Raw genomic sequence first — 17705 nt, 5'->3', positions numbered from 1 at the left:
CGCCATGCTGTCTGACTCCGGGCATTCGGGATCCCGACTGTCGGTGTCCCGTACCACACCCTAGTTGGCTTTGCAGCTGTGCGAGTCAACCAGAATGACTCCGGAGTGTCAGAGCTCTACTAAGTCTGCACGGTGCCCTGGGATCCTTGCTTGGGTTCCCTACCTATAATCTGTTTGTCAAAACCTTCCACATAAAATATCTCTCTCAAGACTTAGTACATAGCCCCTCAGTGTAATGAATGATTTTGCTATGGGCGAGCTCAGAACCTTTTCACCTTCACACTCCAAACATAAAACACAGGATATAAAATAAATGATAAGCTTTATTTTAGTCAAACATTGCCCTTTTGCAGCTAAAAAATGAATTACCTGCAAACTGTATGTATTTGCTCTAAAAAATCTGTGCTACCTGTGACAGTTACAGAACCAATTCCAGTATGAGTTCAGAAATGATATACACACACCAAACGCCATATCTGTCCAAGCGGCTCCTGATTACTGACAACGTGCAACTTGCACCAGTGTAACCAATAACAGCAAATCAGATGTTAACTTCCTTCTATAGAGTAATCTAAGCTAAGATGTCATTGGTTGCTTTAGCTTACAGTGCAAGTGGGCTCTGTGCACCTTGCCAATAAATAAGCCGTAGGCGGAGATTTATCAAACCTTCAAAAAAATGACACATGGAGGTGTTGTCGAATCAGATTTTAAATGTATTTTTAAAGAATTTACTACATTTATGATAACTTCTGACTGGATGCTATAGGCACCATCTCTACATGTCTACTGAAGAAGTTTTGATAGATCCCCCCCTTAAAGAGTGCCTGCGGTTTTCACGCATTGCAGGCAGCCATATTGTGGTCAGGAGCAATACTTAAGAAGAGAGCAGCCTAACTAGGAATCACTGACATTACTGAGGCACTTAATGACTAATATTCACGAGGCCTGACTAATATTCATGAGGCCTGACTAATATTCATGGGAATATCTACAGCAGCCCACAAAATGGCTGCCCACAGGGTGGATGCTCACTTTCTTTGAAAGAAATTACAATCTGTGGCTTTTGTCTTCCTTAGTTCAGGATTCTTTGCATTGTTTTGTTTTGCGTTGATAAGATCATTATTTCATGGACACATAAATCCACTTGTGCTTTAATTAACTGACAAATATGTACCACATTAATGAGACATTAGGCATACTGTAGCAAACCATCCACAGTTTCATAGCATCTCGCACCTGGGCGTGCTGCAAAACACATGGCGCAAATGACCGCAACTGCTATTTTGATTGCCTTAATAAAATGGAAGATTACACATGAACTTTCTTTCTTTTTTTTTTAACAAAAAGTGGAAGAATACATTGAATATTATTTGTGGAGATAAATCTTGTGCAAACTAACGCACGTTTCGCTTACTAAAGTGTTCCCAGAAAGGCAAAGTCATTTGAAGAAAGGCTGAATATTTAGACACCACACCCTACAGCTTTCTTAACTATAAAACAATTATTCTTTTTTCTATTATTTTACAATCTTAAATTTACAAGTCATGGCTGCGGTAGTAATGAATTAAAACCAATTATTATAGTGTTTGTAGAAAAATACAAGTTTTTTTCTAGACTGTTCCTTCTTTCGAAAGTATGTCCGTTTTCTTTTTCATGATTTTTATGTCAGATTACAGATTTGTTGATAGAAGAGATCTATGATGAATTTCGAGACTCCAAGGCATGCTTTGCTACTCACTATTGCCGTAAAAACTTCTAGTTTGTTGACCCAAGTCAAGAAAAACGTACACAGTGACCTGTAAATCACTGTGCATGCCCCTATATAGAGGGAACGAATAGATCACCTGGTTAAATCCATCCTGGACCGGATGGGCTGAAAATACTTGCGGCAAGCCAGGCCACAGAGGTATGATGGCAGTGCTGATTTTGATGGAGAAATGTTATTATATTCAAGGGCTATCACCACTGTTCCCTTGATGCCTCTTACTTGTAAAGATTTCAAATTCACACAAACTTGTGTGCTAACATCCACCGTTATCCCACTGCCATAATAGGGCAACTCTGACACAGATAAGATCATTCCTTCACGGCATCTGTGAGACATCGGTCAGTACCATCACTACATTCTAGCTTGGCTTTCCTGCCTTTCTTGGGCTCTATCCATGAATTGTGTATAACAGTGCCTCCTGGAGCAGGATCTACTTGCAACACTGAAACCACCCGTTTCTTCATTTTGTTCTTCAAGACATTCCGGAACTTCTGTCGAGTGAAGGCATACAAGAGAGGATGAAAGATAGTAGTACCGTAGGCCATGGTAATAAAACAGATTCGTAACTTCACAAGGAGATCACTGGGCCCCACACAAAGAATAAGAAGGTTCACAATGGAAATAGGAGCCCAGCAGAGCAGAAAGGTGGTTATTATGATAAGAGACATCCTAAAGACGCGTTTTTGACGCTCTCTTCGGTCCCGGTGACGTTTCACTGCTCGCCTCAAGGCAATGATGACAGAGACGGAAGCCTGTACCCTCATTGGTGGGTTCTGGATAACTGGTGGTGGGGCCAGTCTTTTGGTCTCCCCCGTTGTGCTTTGGTCTGATGGTTTCCTTTTCTTTCTTTTCTTGGTTTTCCGACGCTGGCTTCTTTTAAAGTGGTTCCCAATCCTGATGTTGAGGGCCTGGAGGATTTTAGTGTAAGTGACAAGCATGACGGCCACAGCTGCGAAGAAGATAGGAATTTGGATGACCAGATGGTAGTACATCCCCAGCTCAGTGTGATACTCATTGACACTCACGCAGAGCAAAGTCCGGTTTTGCCATGTGGCCATATGATCTGGGTCACCAAAAAACTCCACCTCAAAGAAAGGAATGAAGAAAACCATAAGGGAGACAAACCAGACACAGGAGAGTAGTAGCACCATCCTGCTTGGGGTAAGAACCCGGTTAGCGGGCCTCACAGAGATATCGTACCTGTCTAAACTGATCACCAAGACATTGATTGCTGTTGCGATGCTGCTGAAGGTGACACATGCCTCATGGAAGCAGCAGACCAGAGCAATGTTCTGCTCTAATGGAATCAAGATAATGACTATGGTCAGCGGGACACAGATGACGCAGATGATGATATCCAGAACATGGAGGTTCATAGTCACCATGTTGCTCACAGAGTCCACCAGATTGGACTGCATGCAATAGAGCACGAGTACTGTCAAGTTGCTGCTAAAACCCAGCACAATCTCCAACATGAGGAAGCTTGTAAGAGAAACTTGGAAGCCCAGTGGGTACGGGAAGTACCAGCCGGCATCAGTGGTGGATCCATCATTAGTTTCCAAAATGGCGTCATACATATCTGTCTCCTTGGCTGACACCATTCTGTTCTCTGCATAGTCCTAGAAATTAAGAATTTCTTCTGTTTTTCTTCCTGAAATATAAACAAAGAAAACACTTTAGATCATTGCAAATGGTTAAATATATAATTTAAATATATTTATTAAATTGCACCTGAATATTGATCTGATTAATTATTATGTGCTTACTACGTGATAGTTGGAGTGTCTACACACACTAAACAATGTATGGAAGCCAGGGCCAGTAAGATTCATTTCTTTATGTCAATTTTTTTTTTTACTTTTTTTATTCAATCAGCATAGCGACTTTCTTATCATATTAAATTGTATTTTATAATGTTCTGTCTTTGTGTTGCAAAAAGAATTTGTGTCAGATATCCTTGGCATAACAAACCATGGGAGATATTTAAGTCTTCCTACAAGTGTCAACTCTTGAACGTAATTCTAGTTGTGGCAGTGGATTGTTTTCAATAGCGTGTCAGAGAAGTCTTTTTACGTGGAGCAGTTTGTTATTTGATTAGCCTTTCTATCATCACGTCAGCAAACACAAATTACAGTTATTAAATATTCACTTTGATGAACCTATAATGGTACTAAGACAACATGAGGTGGCCATTTTATGTGCTTAATTACTATCTATGGAAATTGCAAGTTATACTCAGTAACTTTTAAAGCCAAAAATAAAAAAAAATTGTTTTTATTGTGGTACCTTAAAAGTATTTAGTCTAACACAGCAACAGAACACACATTTTTTTGGGTGATGCTGCTTAATTGATGGATGGAAATAGTGCTGAGATGATGGGGTTCATCAGCGGCTCCTTATTGGCTGTGGTGATATTAAGCAACCAATAGGTACGTGACAAAGCTATAAAGTTTTAAGGGGCCCTGGAACAAATTATTATAAATGTAGGACTATAATCTAAACATGTATTTGGCAATGGTATAGAATCATTTAGGTTAATCTTTAATATTTTAATTATACCCAGACTTTTTCCCTTTGCCCCAACATTTGTATAAACGGTCATAGGTCAGGATACTAAAGATTCAAAGCTCTGTATGAGTCACAAATCAAAACAAAACGTTATTAGCTTCATTCAAGAGCTACAGATGAGTCACCACTAACCTATTCTTCCACCATGCGGCACTGTGCGCTTTATACCAACTGCATTGCAGCAATGGGTGTGGTGTAACAGATGCTAAATGAAGATATAGGTAGCGGTGGTTGGACAAGGGGTGCTGCAGTCCAGAGTCCGGGTGCCTGCACTAATAATCTTGCAGGCTACAGGTCCAGCACATATGCGCACAAGCAGGATCCATAGTCCTGGAACCTATATAATGAATCTTGCAGGCTACAGGTCCAGCACATATGCGCACAAGCCAAGTCCTGGAAGCTGTATAATGAATGTTGCAGGCTACAGGTCCAGCACATATGCGCACAAGCCGGATCCATAGTCCTGGAAGCTGTATAATGAATCTTGCAGGCTACAGGTCCAGCACATATGCGCACAAGCCAAGTCCTGGAAGCTGTATAATGAATGTTGCAGGCTCCGGGACTGCTGCATGCACACACACCGGTTTATAGGGACTGCAGCAGCCCATAGAAGCCAGCTAGGGCTGACGGTAAGACTAGGGATGGCCATCAGTGCAGACGTCATCAGTAGTTTCCATCGATGGTGATTCTGCACCCAGATATCAATAGTGGTAAACTATTTGATGGATAGTTTTAGCTATCGATGGTCATAAATTATATTTGACTGAATGGCCCGTGGGCCAATCAGAACTCCGGGGCGGGACTTCCGGGTGTCAGAGGTGGAGCTATGCTCCGATTCCCGGCACCTTGGAAAAAAAAAATAGGAAACATTGGTTCTCCTTTGCCATCGATGTAGGGAAACCATCTGGGTCTTCGAAAATCAATGGCAAAAGGGTACTTATTTCCTAGCATGGCACCCACTGTGTTAATTGCGTAGAGGGCTATTCTGCGTAAAAAAATTGCATCGCATGCCATAGTGTGGTGAGTGGACGGGGAATACATGTAAAGTAATCCGTGTCCCCTCGTGGGACTCGATGCACTCGAGGGGATAGTGGGGTAATAAGTGGGGTAATGAAAAAGTCGGAGGACTTTTGGGACATACAATCATATTATTGTATACCTAATGTCATGGCATCGCACAACTTATAAAATCGCATGCGATCACATGCGATTTTGCGGGACATGCGATGCAATGCCATGCGATATAGTTGGGTAAAATAGCCATAGAAAAAATTACATAAAAAAAAAAAATTGAATCACATCGCATGCCGCTATAATGGCCCATGCGATGCGATTTCCTTACGGTGCTGTACGTAGGAAATCTGGGCGCTGTGCTAGGAAACAAGTACCAGCAAAAGTATTCATCAGCGGCCATAAACCATCGATTATTTCAAATCATCAATGGCCGTCCCTAAGTAAGACACTTTGTTAACTGTGGCCCAGTCTGGCAGTCCTGAGGGGTGAAAACACATCCACCGGGGCTGTTAGTCCTGTTTGTGTGTGTGACCAGCAAGTAGCACATCCAATATGAAGCCGCTACCCGTGCCATGGACTCACTTGCTTATTGGGGGCTGTGGATTTCTCGGGGGGGGGGGGGGTGTAACATCTTACTCATCACTCACTGATCTTTCACGTTAATTGTAAACACCTTTAATAGTAAGTAACTGGCTGCGTGGTCGGAGGCGCTCTCTAATCTCTGAGCAGACTGGAAAGACTGGGCGCTCAGTGATAATGTGTGAGCACAGAACCCACCGGGGGCCTGCAGCCGTGCGCCGTCACTAGGTTTCCTCATTAGCAGGAGCTAGTTGGGATTCAGAACACGCCTGGAATACAGCGCTCGGCAGCAATGGCAGATGAATAGCAAAGTGTGTTCCATGGGGGAATATTCCCAGCTCTGACACAGACTGAATCATCTAACTGCAGGTGGTAATGACGGAACATCCGGGGGTGCCGATGGGGATATTAATCTATGGGTCGTGTTCTAGTAACCCCACTTATGGGAAGGGGTACACACCTGGGTACACTCAGGGTCGCATCTCGTATACTGTTTAAGATTTGTTGGCCGTACTATAGAAGCCCATACACTAAGCTATCAGCACAGTGTGTATGGGAGGGGCTCCGTTGTGGAGGGTAACGCCAGCTGTAGAAGGCCAACTCTCATTGGAAGTACAAATGCGATGAGCATTGTCGCCCTATGGGGGAGATGTAATAAGCCTGGAGAAGAGATAAACTGGAGATAAAGTGAAAGGAGATAAAGCACCAGCCATGAACTGTGTTTGAAAATGACAGCTTGGAGCTGATTGGCGGGTGCGTTATCTCTGACCAGGGCAGCCGAGAGGGAGGGGGAGCGGGTACTAATTACCTGGGCCCCGGCTTGCTGGAGGGGCCCGGCAGGGGCCCTGGTCCGACCACTCCCGGACAGCAACAGCAGCACACACTTCTACAGCATGTGCTGTGCTGACAGTAGTCTCAGCAGGAGTGTCTCACTGACAGCTTGAGAGCTCATGCTGAGCCTGCTGTCAGCACAGCACATGCTGTAGGTGTGTGCTGCTGCTGAGTTTAGAGTCTTTAGCGTTTTCTTGGGGGTGTGGCCACACCTCCCACACTTAGGCCACACCCCCAAAGTTTACCGGGGCCCGGCATTCCTCTCGGCTGCCCTGTCTCCGACCACTTTATCGCTTCTCCAGGCTTAATACATCTGCCCCAATATGCGATATGGGTCAACTGGGTGTTCAGAAGAGGATTATTTGGGGAGTATTGTGGGCGTTGCGTCCTATTGTGAGTTATGAGAACGCCATGGGAATGCTTATTTCCGACAGATCTCTTTGGGACAATTTAATAATCTACTGTCTAGAAACGGCCTGACCTAAATTCTGTATTATTGTGCTGCTACAATACCCGGGTGTACAACGTGCTGGAGACGGCAAAGATGGTGATGGGGTTCTGTCAGGACTTCTTCAGCGACCATGACAGATTGCAGCTATAAGCATTGACGAGATTCTAATAGAGACACAGGCATTTCATTGACTCCGTGGTAACAAGCGCAGAGAGGGGAAGACACACTTATCAGTGTCTCCTCTGCTTGTCATGTTGCTATTAATCCTCTGACTGTTTAAATACAGATAAAGCTTGCAGGGCAGAGTAGTCTGCAGAGAACGAACGGTGGGAAGAAATCATCTGCAGATTTCTTTTTTTTTTTAACTAAATTCAAAATTGAATAACCCTCATTCAAAAGTAAAAATAAAAATGAAATACTGTACCAAGAAATAATGCAGTAACATTGGGGATTACATAGCACAATGGTCTCTGATAAAACAAGGAAGCAGGATTCATTGCCATATGTTTCTGAAAGTCTGTCAAACATCTAAAAATAAAAAAATGTATTTATATAGCGCTCTTTGTCCGAGAGGACAGAATAAATATAATACAGTACGGAAACAATAAAGTACATAAAAACTTTTCATAAACGACACTTAAGGGAATTACGGAAATGCTTGAGTAAACAGGAAAGTCTTGAGTCTGTTTTTAAAGGTTGCTAGAGTGGGGACCTCTTGAACTCTGCGGGGAAGCGAGTTCCACAGAGTTGGAGCCGCATGGCTGTCTAAGAATGTATAAATCAGACATGTCCAAACATCCTTGACAAAGGCTTCAAGCCGAAACGCGATGGACCGCAATCACTACAACACCCACAAGGCTAATCGAGTCTCCTCCTCGTGAGTTGAGCGCGCTGACGTCAGTAGTGACGTGCCAGTGACGCCGGGTCCGGCAGACCGGCGCCGCGAGCACGAACACTCAGTCAGCGGGGAAACAGAACACTCAATCGGCGCCAGGCAGACCCGGAAAGGAGCATCATCCATACATGGGAGGCCAACACATCAGCTCTGACCGAGCACTACACGGCGCCGAACCCCACCACAGGAACAGGGTAAGAGGCTAGGAGCGGGATGCCGCAACTAGCACACACTCTTTTCCCTCTTCCAGGACACTGCCCGAGCACCATCTGCACCAGTTACAGCACAGGCAACCATTTAGACTCACACCTAGCTGCACACCATATAGGAGACATAACTCAGGGTTGCCGACCCTCCCGGAATTTCCGGGAGTCTCCCGAAAATCGGGTCCCCCTCCCGGCCCCCCGCTGTCCCCCGGATCGCGGCATTAAAATGCTGCAATCCACGGGTCTCAGAGGAGGGGGCGGAGCTAAAACGGCACAATCGCGTCATTTTAGCCCCGCCCCCTCCACAGAGATCCGTGAATTCGCTGGTTTACCATCATGGGGGCGGGCGGCTTAGTGACGTCACTCTTAAGCCCCGCCCCCCTAAGCGGCTGCTGAAACTCTCCTCTCCGGGCTTCTCCTGGAGAGGAGAATAATAAAGTCGGCAACCCTGATCTAACTACAATATTTACATCTTTCTCTCTCTATATATTACAGGGTCGGATTAACAATGGGGTGGGAGGAGCTTCAGCTCCAGGCCCTCACCTGAAACTAGGCCCACGTCCGACAGCAGACCTTGGCGGGTGCCTTGCGAGTGATTTCAAACAGGTTTCGGTAATCTTAGATGCGTTCACATTGCTGGTTCATCCATTTGCAGCAGATCGAATTGGGATCAAATCGCACCATGTGTACCCACTATAATGTGTATGCATGTAGGGATGAGTAGAGCACAGACGTGTGTATGTGCTTGAGTGTTATTATTTTATATATTACCAGTTATTATATAGCGCACACATATTCCGCAGCGCTGTACAGAGATTATTATCACCAGTTATTATATAGCGCACACATATTCCACAGCACTGTACAGAGACTATTATTACCAGTTATTATATAGCGCACACATATTCCGCAGCGCTGTACAGAGACTATTATTACCAGTTATTATATAGCGCACACATATTCCGCAGCGCTGTACAGACTATTATTTCCAGTTATTATATAGCGCACACATATTCCGCAGCGCTGTACAGAGACTATTATTACCAGTTATTATATAGCGAACACATATTCCGCAGCACTGTACAGAGACTATTATTACCAGTTATTTATATAGTGCACACATATTCCGCAGCGCTGTACAAAGAATATTATTACCAGTTATTTATATAGCGCACACATATTCCACAGCGCTGTACAGAGACTATTATCACCAGTTATTTATATAGCGCACACATATTCCGCAGCGCTGTACAGAGACTATTATTACCAGTTATTATATAGCGCACACATATTCTGCAGCGCTGTACAGAGAATATTATTACCAGTTATTATATAGCGCACACATATTCCGCAGCACTGTACAGAGACTATTATTACCAGTTATTTATATAGTGCACACATATTCCGCAGCGCTGTACAAAGAATATTATTACCAGTTATTTATATAGCGCACACATATTCCACAGCGCTGTACAGAGACTATTATCACCAGTTATTTATATAGCGCACACATATTCCGCAGCGCTGTACAGAGAATATTATTACCAGTTATTATATAGCGCACACATATTCCACAGCGCTGTACAGAGACTATTATTACCAGTTATATTATATAGCGCACACATATTCCGCAGCGCTGTACAGAGTACATTATTACCAGTTATTATATAGCGCACACATATTCCGCAGCGCTGTACAGAGAATATTATTACCAGTTATTATATAGTGCACACATATTCCGCAGCGCTGTACAGAGACTATTATTACCAGTTATTATATAGCGCACACATATTCCGCAGCGCTGTACAGAGAATATTATTACCAGTTATTTATATAGCGCACACATATTCCGCAGCACTGTACAGAGAATATTATTACCAGTTATTTATATAGCGCACACATATTCCGCAGCGCTGTACAGAGATTATTATTACCAGTTATATTATATAGCGCACACATATTCCGCAGCACTGTACAGAGTATATTATTACCAGTTATTATATAGCGCACACATATTCCGCAGCGCTGTACAATGAATATTATTACCAGTTATATTATATAGCGCACACATATTCCGCAGCGCTGTACAGAGTACATTATTACCAGTTATTATATAGCGCACACATATTGCGCAGCGCTGTACAGAGAATATTATTATCAGTTATTATATAGCGCACACATATTCCACAGCGCTGTACAGAGACTATTATTACCAGTTATTATATAGCGCACACATATTCTGCAGTGCTGTAAGAGATTATTATCACCAGTTATTTATATAGCGCACACATATTCCGCAGCGCTGTACAGAGAATATTATTACCAGTTATTATATAGCGCACACATATTCCGCAGCGCTGTACAATGAATATTATTACCAGTTATATTATATAGCGCACACATATTCCGCAGCGCTGTACAGAGTACATTATTACCAGTTATTATATAGCGCACACATATTCCGCAGCGCTGTACAGAGAATATTATTATCAGTTATTATATAGTGCACACATATTGTGCAGCGCTGTACAGAGAATATTATTATCAGTTATTATATAGCGCACACATATTCCGCAGCGCTGTACAGAGAATATTATTATCAGTTATTATATAGCGCACACATATTCCGCAGCGCTGTACAGAGAATATTATTACCAGTTATCATATAACGCACACATATTCCGAAGCGCTGTACAGAGATTATTATTACCAGTTATTTATATAGCGCACACATATTCCACAGCGCTGTACAGAGAATATTATTACCAGTTATTTATATAGCGCACACATATTCCACAGTGCTGTACAGAGAATATTATTACCAGTTATTATATAGTGCACACATATTCCGAAGCGCTGTACAGAGATTATTATTACCAGTTATTATATAGCGCATACATATTCCACAGCGCTGTACAGAGTATAGTTGAACATTCACTTCAGTCCCTGCCCCAGTGGAGCTTACAATCTATATTCCCAGGACCTCAGTGCTGTGAGGCAGTAATGATAACCATTACACCACCCGTACTGCCCCGTGTATATATAACACATGGTGAGGATAGAACCCATGACCTGAGTGCTGTGAGGCAGTAATATAACCATTACACCATCCATGCTGCCCCGTATATATAACACATGGTGGGGATAGAACCCATGACCTCAGCGCTGTGAGGCAGTAATGTAACCATTGCACCATCCGTACTGCCCTGTATATATAACACATGGTGGGAATAGAACCCATGACCTCAGTGCTGTGAGGCAGTAATGCTAACCATTACACCATCCGTACTGCCCCGTATATATATAACACATGGTGGGGATAGAACCCATGACCTCAGCTCTGTGAGGCAGTAATGTAACCATTACACCATCCATACTGCCCCGTATATATAACACATGGTGGGGATAGAACCCAGGACCTCAGTGCTGTGAGGCAGTAATGATAACCATTACACCATCCGTACTGCCCTGTATATATAACACATGGTGGGGATAGAACCCATGACCTCAGCACTGTGAGGCAGTAATGTAACCATTACACCGTCCGTACTGCCCCGTATATATAACACATGGTGGGGATAGAACCCATGACCTCAGCGCTGTGAGGCAGTAATGTAACCATTACACCATCCGTACTGCCCCGTATATATAACACATGGTGGGGATAGAACCCATGACCTCAGTGCTGTGAGGCAGTAATGCTAACCATTACACCATCCATACTGCCCATTTATCTGGGGGTCTAACAATTTCTGGGGTGGGGATAGTTGTGATATTTGGGGGATTATTGTAATGAATTGTTTGTCTGTTTGATGGAGGTTTTGGGGTCTGTGGACAGTCTCAGCAGGGGGAGGTGGGATATTATGTGACATGTGGAGGTTCGTGGTTGTCACAGAAGCATAAAGGTCGGGGGACCACTAGACTGGGGATAACTGAAGTGTAATACAAAGCAACGGCTTCCACACAGGTGCAGTGATGTCGTAACCCTGCCTATTTTGGTGTTGGTTAAACCTATATTTGGTGCCATTCACGTGAGGCCACTTCTGCCTACTGTATGTGGCAAATATACACAATATATCTGTGCCTGCAGTCAGGGAGCAGTATATGCCCCAATTAGGTCCAACCCTGCAGCAGGCCCTCAATGTGGGACGTTTTATAGGTGGTATCAGTAGTATAATAAGTTTATAATGTTGCAGCTTTTAGATTTTACATTTATGTCCAACCACACAAAGGGGCTTTTTCTGGGTCAGACCCAGAAGCAGCTGCATCTATGCTAGTGCCATGGCTGATGTCCTTCCTACTGTCACGCTCTCTGGCTGTGGTGCTAATCCGTTCAGTGCGTACTTTGATCAGGGGTATTGCCAATATATAGTGAAATATACTTCAAAATGGGAATTTCTAGTGGAAGCGTCTTCTAGCTGAAGTTTTTAGGAGTGGTTATCATTCTTTCTGAGAATTTGGTGTGAAAATAGTATACACCCTTATGGCCGATTTCGGTGATCCTGTAAATAACCTAAAAATGTATTACCTAGAAGTATATTTCCATTATTATGGCAATACCCCTGGTGAAGTCCTAGCGGGCGAAACGCGTAGGGTTTATCAATATTTCTTCTCTACATGTTACAGAGTAAGAACATGTTACATCTGTGAGGAATTGCTCAGAAAAGTGGTGGAGATGACCACATTCAATTGTACTCTAATAAAACCAATGTTTTTATTGTTTACATTTTATGTGTCATGTAGACTTATTTCGTCAAGTGAGAACATAGTTTTGACCATATTTATTCTAGAAATCATTAAAACCAATTTATTCATGTATTTCCTTTATTTTCTAACAAATACTTAAATTAAGTTTGTTTTGCATTTTAATCTGCACGTGCTATCAAAAAAAAGCGCTATAAAAATAGAAATGATTATTATTGTGATGATTATTATTATTATTATTATTATCATTATTACTAATTGAGTATATTTCTGTAGATTTTTATAACCAGTAGGTGGCACTGTTGCTACTGCTCCCCACAGCAGGTTTGTCAGGTTATAACCTTGGCTTACAGCTCTCCACAGATGGTAATGTTCTAAAGAAAGCCACCTAAGAGAAACACTAAATATAAATCAAGTATTTATTTTATTAAATAAACCGCAATTTATCATTATAACCAATTTTATATATTATAAAAATAGCAATTTTATGAGGTTTCATACATCACCTGATGCCAGTCCGACATAGCTTAAACTTTTGGCCCCTTATTAATGCTATCCAGAATTTATAAACTACCAGCATGCTCTGCAGCGGCGGTTATATTAAAGCACCGATGCTTTCCGAGCCGGACTAGATTATTATGTCATTGACCTGGGGTCAGCTGACAACTATAAAACGTATGATTTGATTTAAAGCAGATTATTTTCATAGTTGACTCCTGCGTTGTAAAGGGAATCTCTAATGGTCTATTACAGTTTATATTACTTAGGGCCTTATTCAGACCTGATCGCCGGGCTTTATGTGTGTTCGGAGCCCAGCAAGCAGGTTAACGCCACCCCGCTGAATGCACGTCCTCCATGCATTTAAGGTCAACCTAATAAATTAATTTCTCTCCAAACTAATTTTCCTTTGGTGTTATCCAATGGCAATCATCACCCTCCCATTCCAGTTGTCACACCTTGCAACCTGGTCTTCTCACACCACAGTATCATCGTGGATTTCACTAAATTCCCCCCATTCCCTCTTCCCAACTACCATATTCTCTCCTTCAGCCTCTTCCACCCACTGACAGCCTCTCCCACCCACTGTCAGCCTCTCCCACCCACTGACAGCCTCTCCCACCCACTGACAGCCTCTCCTGCCCACTGTCAGCCTCTCCCGCCCACTGTCAGCCTCTCCCACCCACTGTCAGCCTCTCCCACCCACTGTCAGCCTCTCCCACCCACTGTCAGCCTCTCCCGCCCACTGTCAGCCTCTTCCTTGGTCACTTTCACCAAGAATAACTTGGATTTCTTGACTTCTTCTTTCTCTCTGGTCTCTCTTCTCTCACTCATCTCAAACCTCAATTGCCCCATTCAAAATTTAGCACCTCCCGCCCCTCTGCCCCTGACTCTGCTGCCCAAGCTGTTACTCAGACACTGTCGATCTGTGCCCCAACCCTGGCATTCTAAGCTTATGTTCTACCACCTGAATAGCTCATAGTCTCGTGTACCCCTGGATGGCACTGGATGGCAAACGCTTGCTGATTATTCCCAATATCAATTAATAATCTCCTTCTACATCTCTTCCCATGCTAAATAGTCACATTTATGTATCTTTTAATGTCCTCCCAGTCCTACATCCCTCACACTCTGGTGATATGTGTAATGGGATCAAAGGAGAGTGTGAGAGGTTGGTGGTCAAAAGAGGTCTTTGTGGTGAAGCGTGCTAGAGGTCTGGCAGTACAACAGGATCACCTCAATATCCTTCTACTGCAGCTGTAATCCAGGTTGGTCATTGTTGCTAATACCAGGTACAGGTGTTGTTATAAAGGGTGAGCCAGGCGCCACAGTGCACAGTCCTTTATATGGTGCTACAAGGGATCCACAGCGCCTGCAGGGTACAGTATGACCAAAGCAAGAACAATAGAAGAGTACCGGGATTGGTTTCCCTTGTTAGCCACTGCCAGAGATGCCCCAGCAGTGTTGGACTGGGGCATGAAGGGTCCCCTGGGGAAATGCCACAATACAGGCCAATACTTAGAGGTGTCCATACCACCCACGTTTTAGGGTTTGATTTCGGGACTTCTGCGCATGACTTGCCATGTGCTGAAGTTCCAAAGCTCTTCTAAGCTGAGCAACAAGTGACAATGGGGTCTCCCAACTTTGCTGCCCACGTGTGGAGCAGCGGGAGATTCCCAAAGAAAAACACGACTGTCCCGCGAAGGATGGGGCAGCTGGGAGGTATGGATATGCACAGTCTGAAACCTGATCCCAGAAGGAGGTTGTGGGTCCACAGGCAGTGGGGCCTACCAGGGATTTCACATGTACCCCTGTGGGCCAGTCCAGCCCTGGGCCCCAGGGTCTTAGTAGAGCCACTCTGTTTGAGACTAGGGTTGCTCAGAGGTTTGACAGTGTGACTGATGTGACCCTATGTTCCCAGCTTTGTACATAAGCCATGTATGTGGGACGCCGGCAGTCGTGTCTCTGTACACACGATGGCATCATTTGCATACAGGCTCAGTGTCTTACCAGGAGAGAACTACCATAGGATGCAATGCGCTGTGTACCCCCGAATACCCCAATACCTCCCACAGCTGAAGATACAACTCATCAATATCTCTTCCCTTCGCTTTGTGAATCCATTTCCAGCGTAATACCAATGACATCATGCACTGGAGATGGCCAGCATCACGAGATAAGGCTTTATAGAAACATGTCTGCCCCACGGCCCTGTTTGTTGAAGCGAATCATATGTAAGTGGGTTCTCTACGTCTGGAGCAGTCACAATGATAAAGGAAAGGAGGATAAAATCTTCAGAAATCTCTCAGCACTTCCCTGAAGCAATTGGAAGTGACAGCTCAAGTGCCCCGTAGTTCAGTGAAGAGATATATGGGTGGGTGAGGTGGCACATCTGTGGCAAGCACAGCAATCCGCATTAGATCACCAGGACTTACTTTCCTTATGGCATTTAACCCACTTTATGCCAGCAAGAAGCTAAAAAGGAACTAGGAGGAAAATAGGTTTTGCTCTTTTTGTTTGTGTCTAGCCCTATGTCAGCCGTCCGTGGAACTATGGAAACCAGTGATTTCAGGGCCCATGAGAAAGGTGCTTCTCCAGCGGCGAAACGGACGTTGTGCCATCACTATGTTTTAAGCCTGGTGAAGTGATAAAGAGGACGGTGATAACGCACCAGACAATCATCTGTGTTTTAAAATGACAGTTAGCAGTGTATTGGCTGGTGCGTTATCATTTATCACTGAGGGCTGTAGCTTGTGAGACTTGGGGGCACGGCTGTGGGGGGAATGTGGATGGAGATGCAGAGACACACAGAAGGATAAGGCTGGAGAGATGCATTGGGGGCCAATGGTGACATCACAGACCCACCCTAAAAACTACCCAGAAAACACCATGTATACGCCCACAAACGCTGGCTTCCTGCCAATCAAACTCAAACTGGATTGCAACTGTGAAGCGTTTGCATTTTCATTCGCTATTTAAGGCCGCGCAATGAGAACACTATGCGTGCACAGTCATCCGATAGTCACTTGATTTGCATTTTCTCAGATCAGCGATCCTTGCTGAATTAGCCCCTTGATGCAGAGGGATGGGGGCCCTCAAAAATATGAGTGCAAGGGACCCCATGATTTATGATGCTGACCCCGTTTTATAGGCACAGGTACGGGTGTGGTATAGGGGTCCGACCGTCGGGATCCCAGGTACGGGCGTGGTATATAGTTACATAGTTACATAGTAGGTAAGGCTGAAAAAAGACTTGCGTCCATCTAGTTCAACCTGGTATAGATATCCATTGCTGATTTGGTTGGTTCTGGTATTTTACAGACAAATTATATTTCTTATTTGTACCCATGGATGTTTTTCTCCAGTAAATGTTTGTCCAACTTTGCCTTGAACGCATTTAATGAGCCAGCCGTTACCACCTCTCTGGGAAGAGAGTTCCAGAGTTTGACTGTTCTGACCGTAAAGAAATTCTTACTACTAGCTGAATTAAATCTTTTTTCTTCTAATCTATACTCATGCCCTCGCGTCCTAGATTCCTTTCTAGTAGAAAATAGGGTGTGTGACAGTTCCTTATATTGGCCCTTGATATACTTGTACATGTTGAGCATGTCCCCCCTTAAACGTCTCTTTTCTAATGTAAATAGTCCCAAATTGCTTAATCTCTCCCCGTAGCTTAAATTCTCCATTCCCCTAATAAGCTTTGTTGCTCGCCTTTGGACTTTTTCTAATTCTATGATGTCCTTTTTATAGTGTGGGGCCCAGAACTGTACTCCGTACTCTAGGTGAGGTCTCACCAATGCTTTATATAGTGGCATAATTACCCTTGAGTCCCTAGTTTCCATTCCCCTCTTAATACATGCCAGAATTTTGTTGGCCTTTTTTGTAGCTACATTACAATGGGCACTACATCCTAGATTGCTGTCTATTTGGACTCCTAGATCCTTTTCAAGTATGGAATTACCCAGTTCCTCTCCGCTAAGGTTGTAACTTGCACACTGGTTGTGTCTCCCAAGGTGCATAACCTTACATTTATCTACATTGAACCTCATCTTCCATTTTTTTGCCCACTCATCTAGAATTGCAAGATCATTTTGAAGCATGGTGACCGTCGGGATCCCAGGTACGGGCGTGGTATAGGCGTCCGACAGTCGGGATCCCAGGTACGGGCGTGGTATAGGCGTCCGACAGTCG

At 43.8% G+C, this 17705-nt stretch overlaps 1 protein-coding gene across 1 annotated transcript in view; it reads right to left on the bottom strand.

Moving 5' to 3' along the window:
- Positions 1–305: 305 nt before the first annotated feature.
- The window catches only part of LOC146025618 (G-protein coupled receptor 22-like), a 225051-nt gene continuing 207651 nt past the window's right edge, over positions 306–17705 (bottom strand). The window contains exon 2 of the mRNA XM_083155563.1: positions 306–3419. Coding sequence (XP_083011689.1) covers positions 2077–3369 — 1293 coding nt within the window. The 5' untranslated portion in view covers positions 3370–3419 and the 3' untranslated portion in view covers positions 306–2076. The remainder of the gene's footprint in view (positions 3420–17705) is intronic.

The sequence above is a fragment of the Crinia signifera genome, chromosome 8 (assembly GCF_055691185.1).
Source record: "Crinia signifera chromosome 8, ASM5569118v1, whole genome shotgun sequence".
Taxonomy (NCBI): domain Eukaryota; kingdom Metazoa; phylum Chordata; class Amphibia; order Anura; family Myobatrachidae; genus Crinia; species Crinia signifera.
Note: the sequence above shows the minus strand (reverse complement) of the source record. Positions and strands in the feature narration are given on the sequence as shown.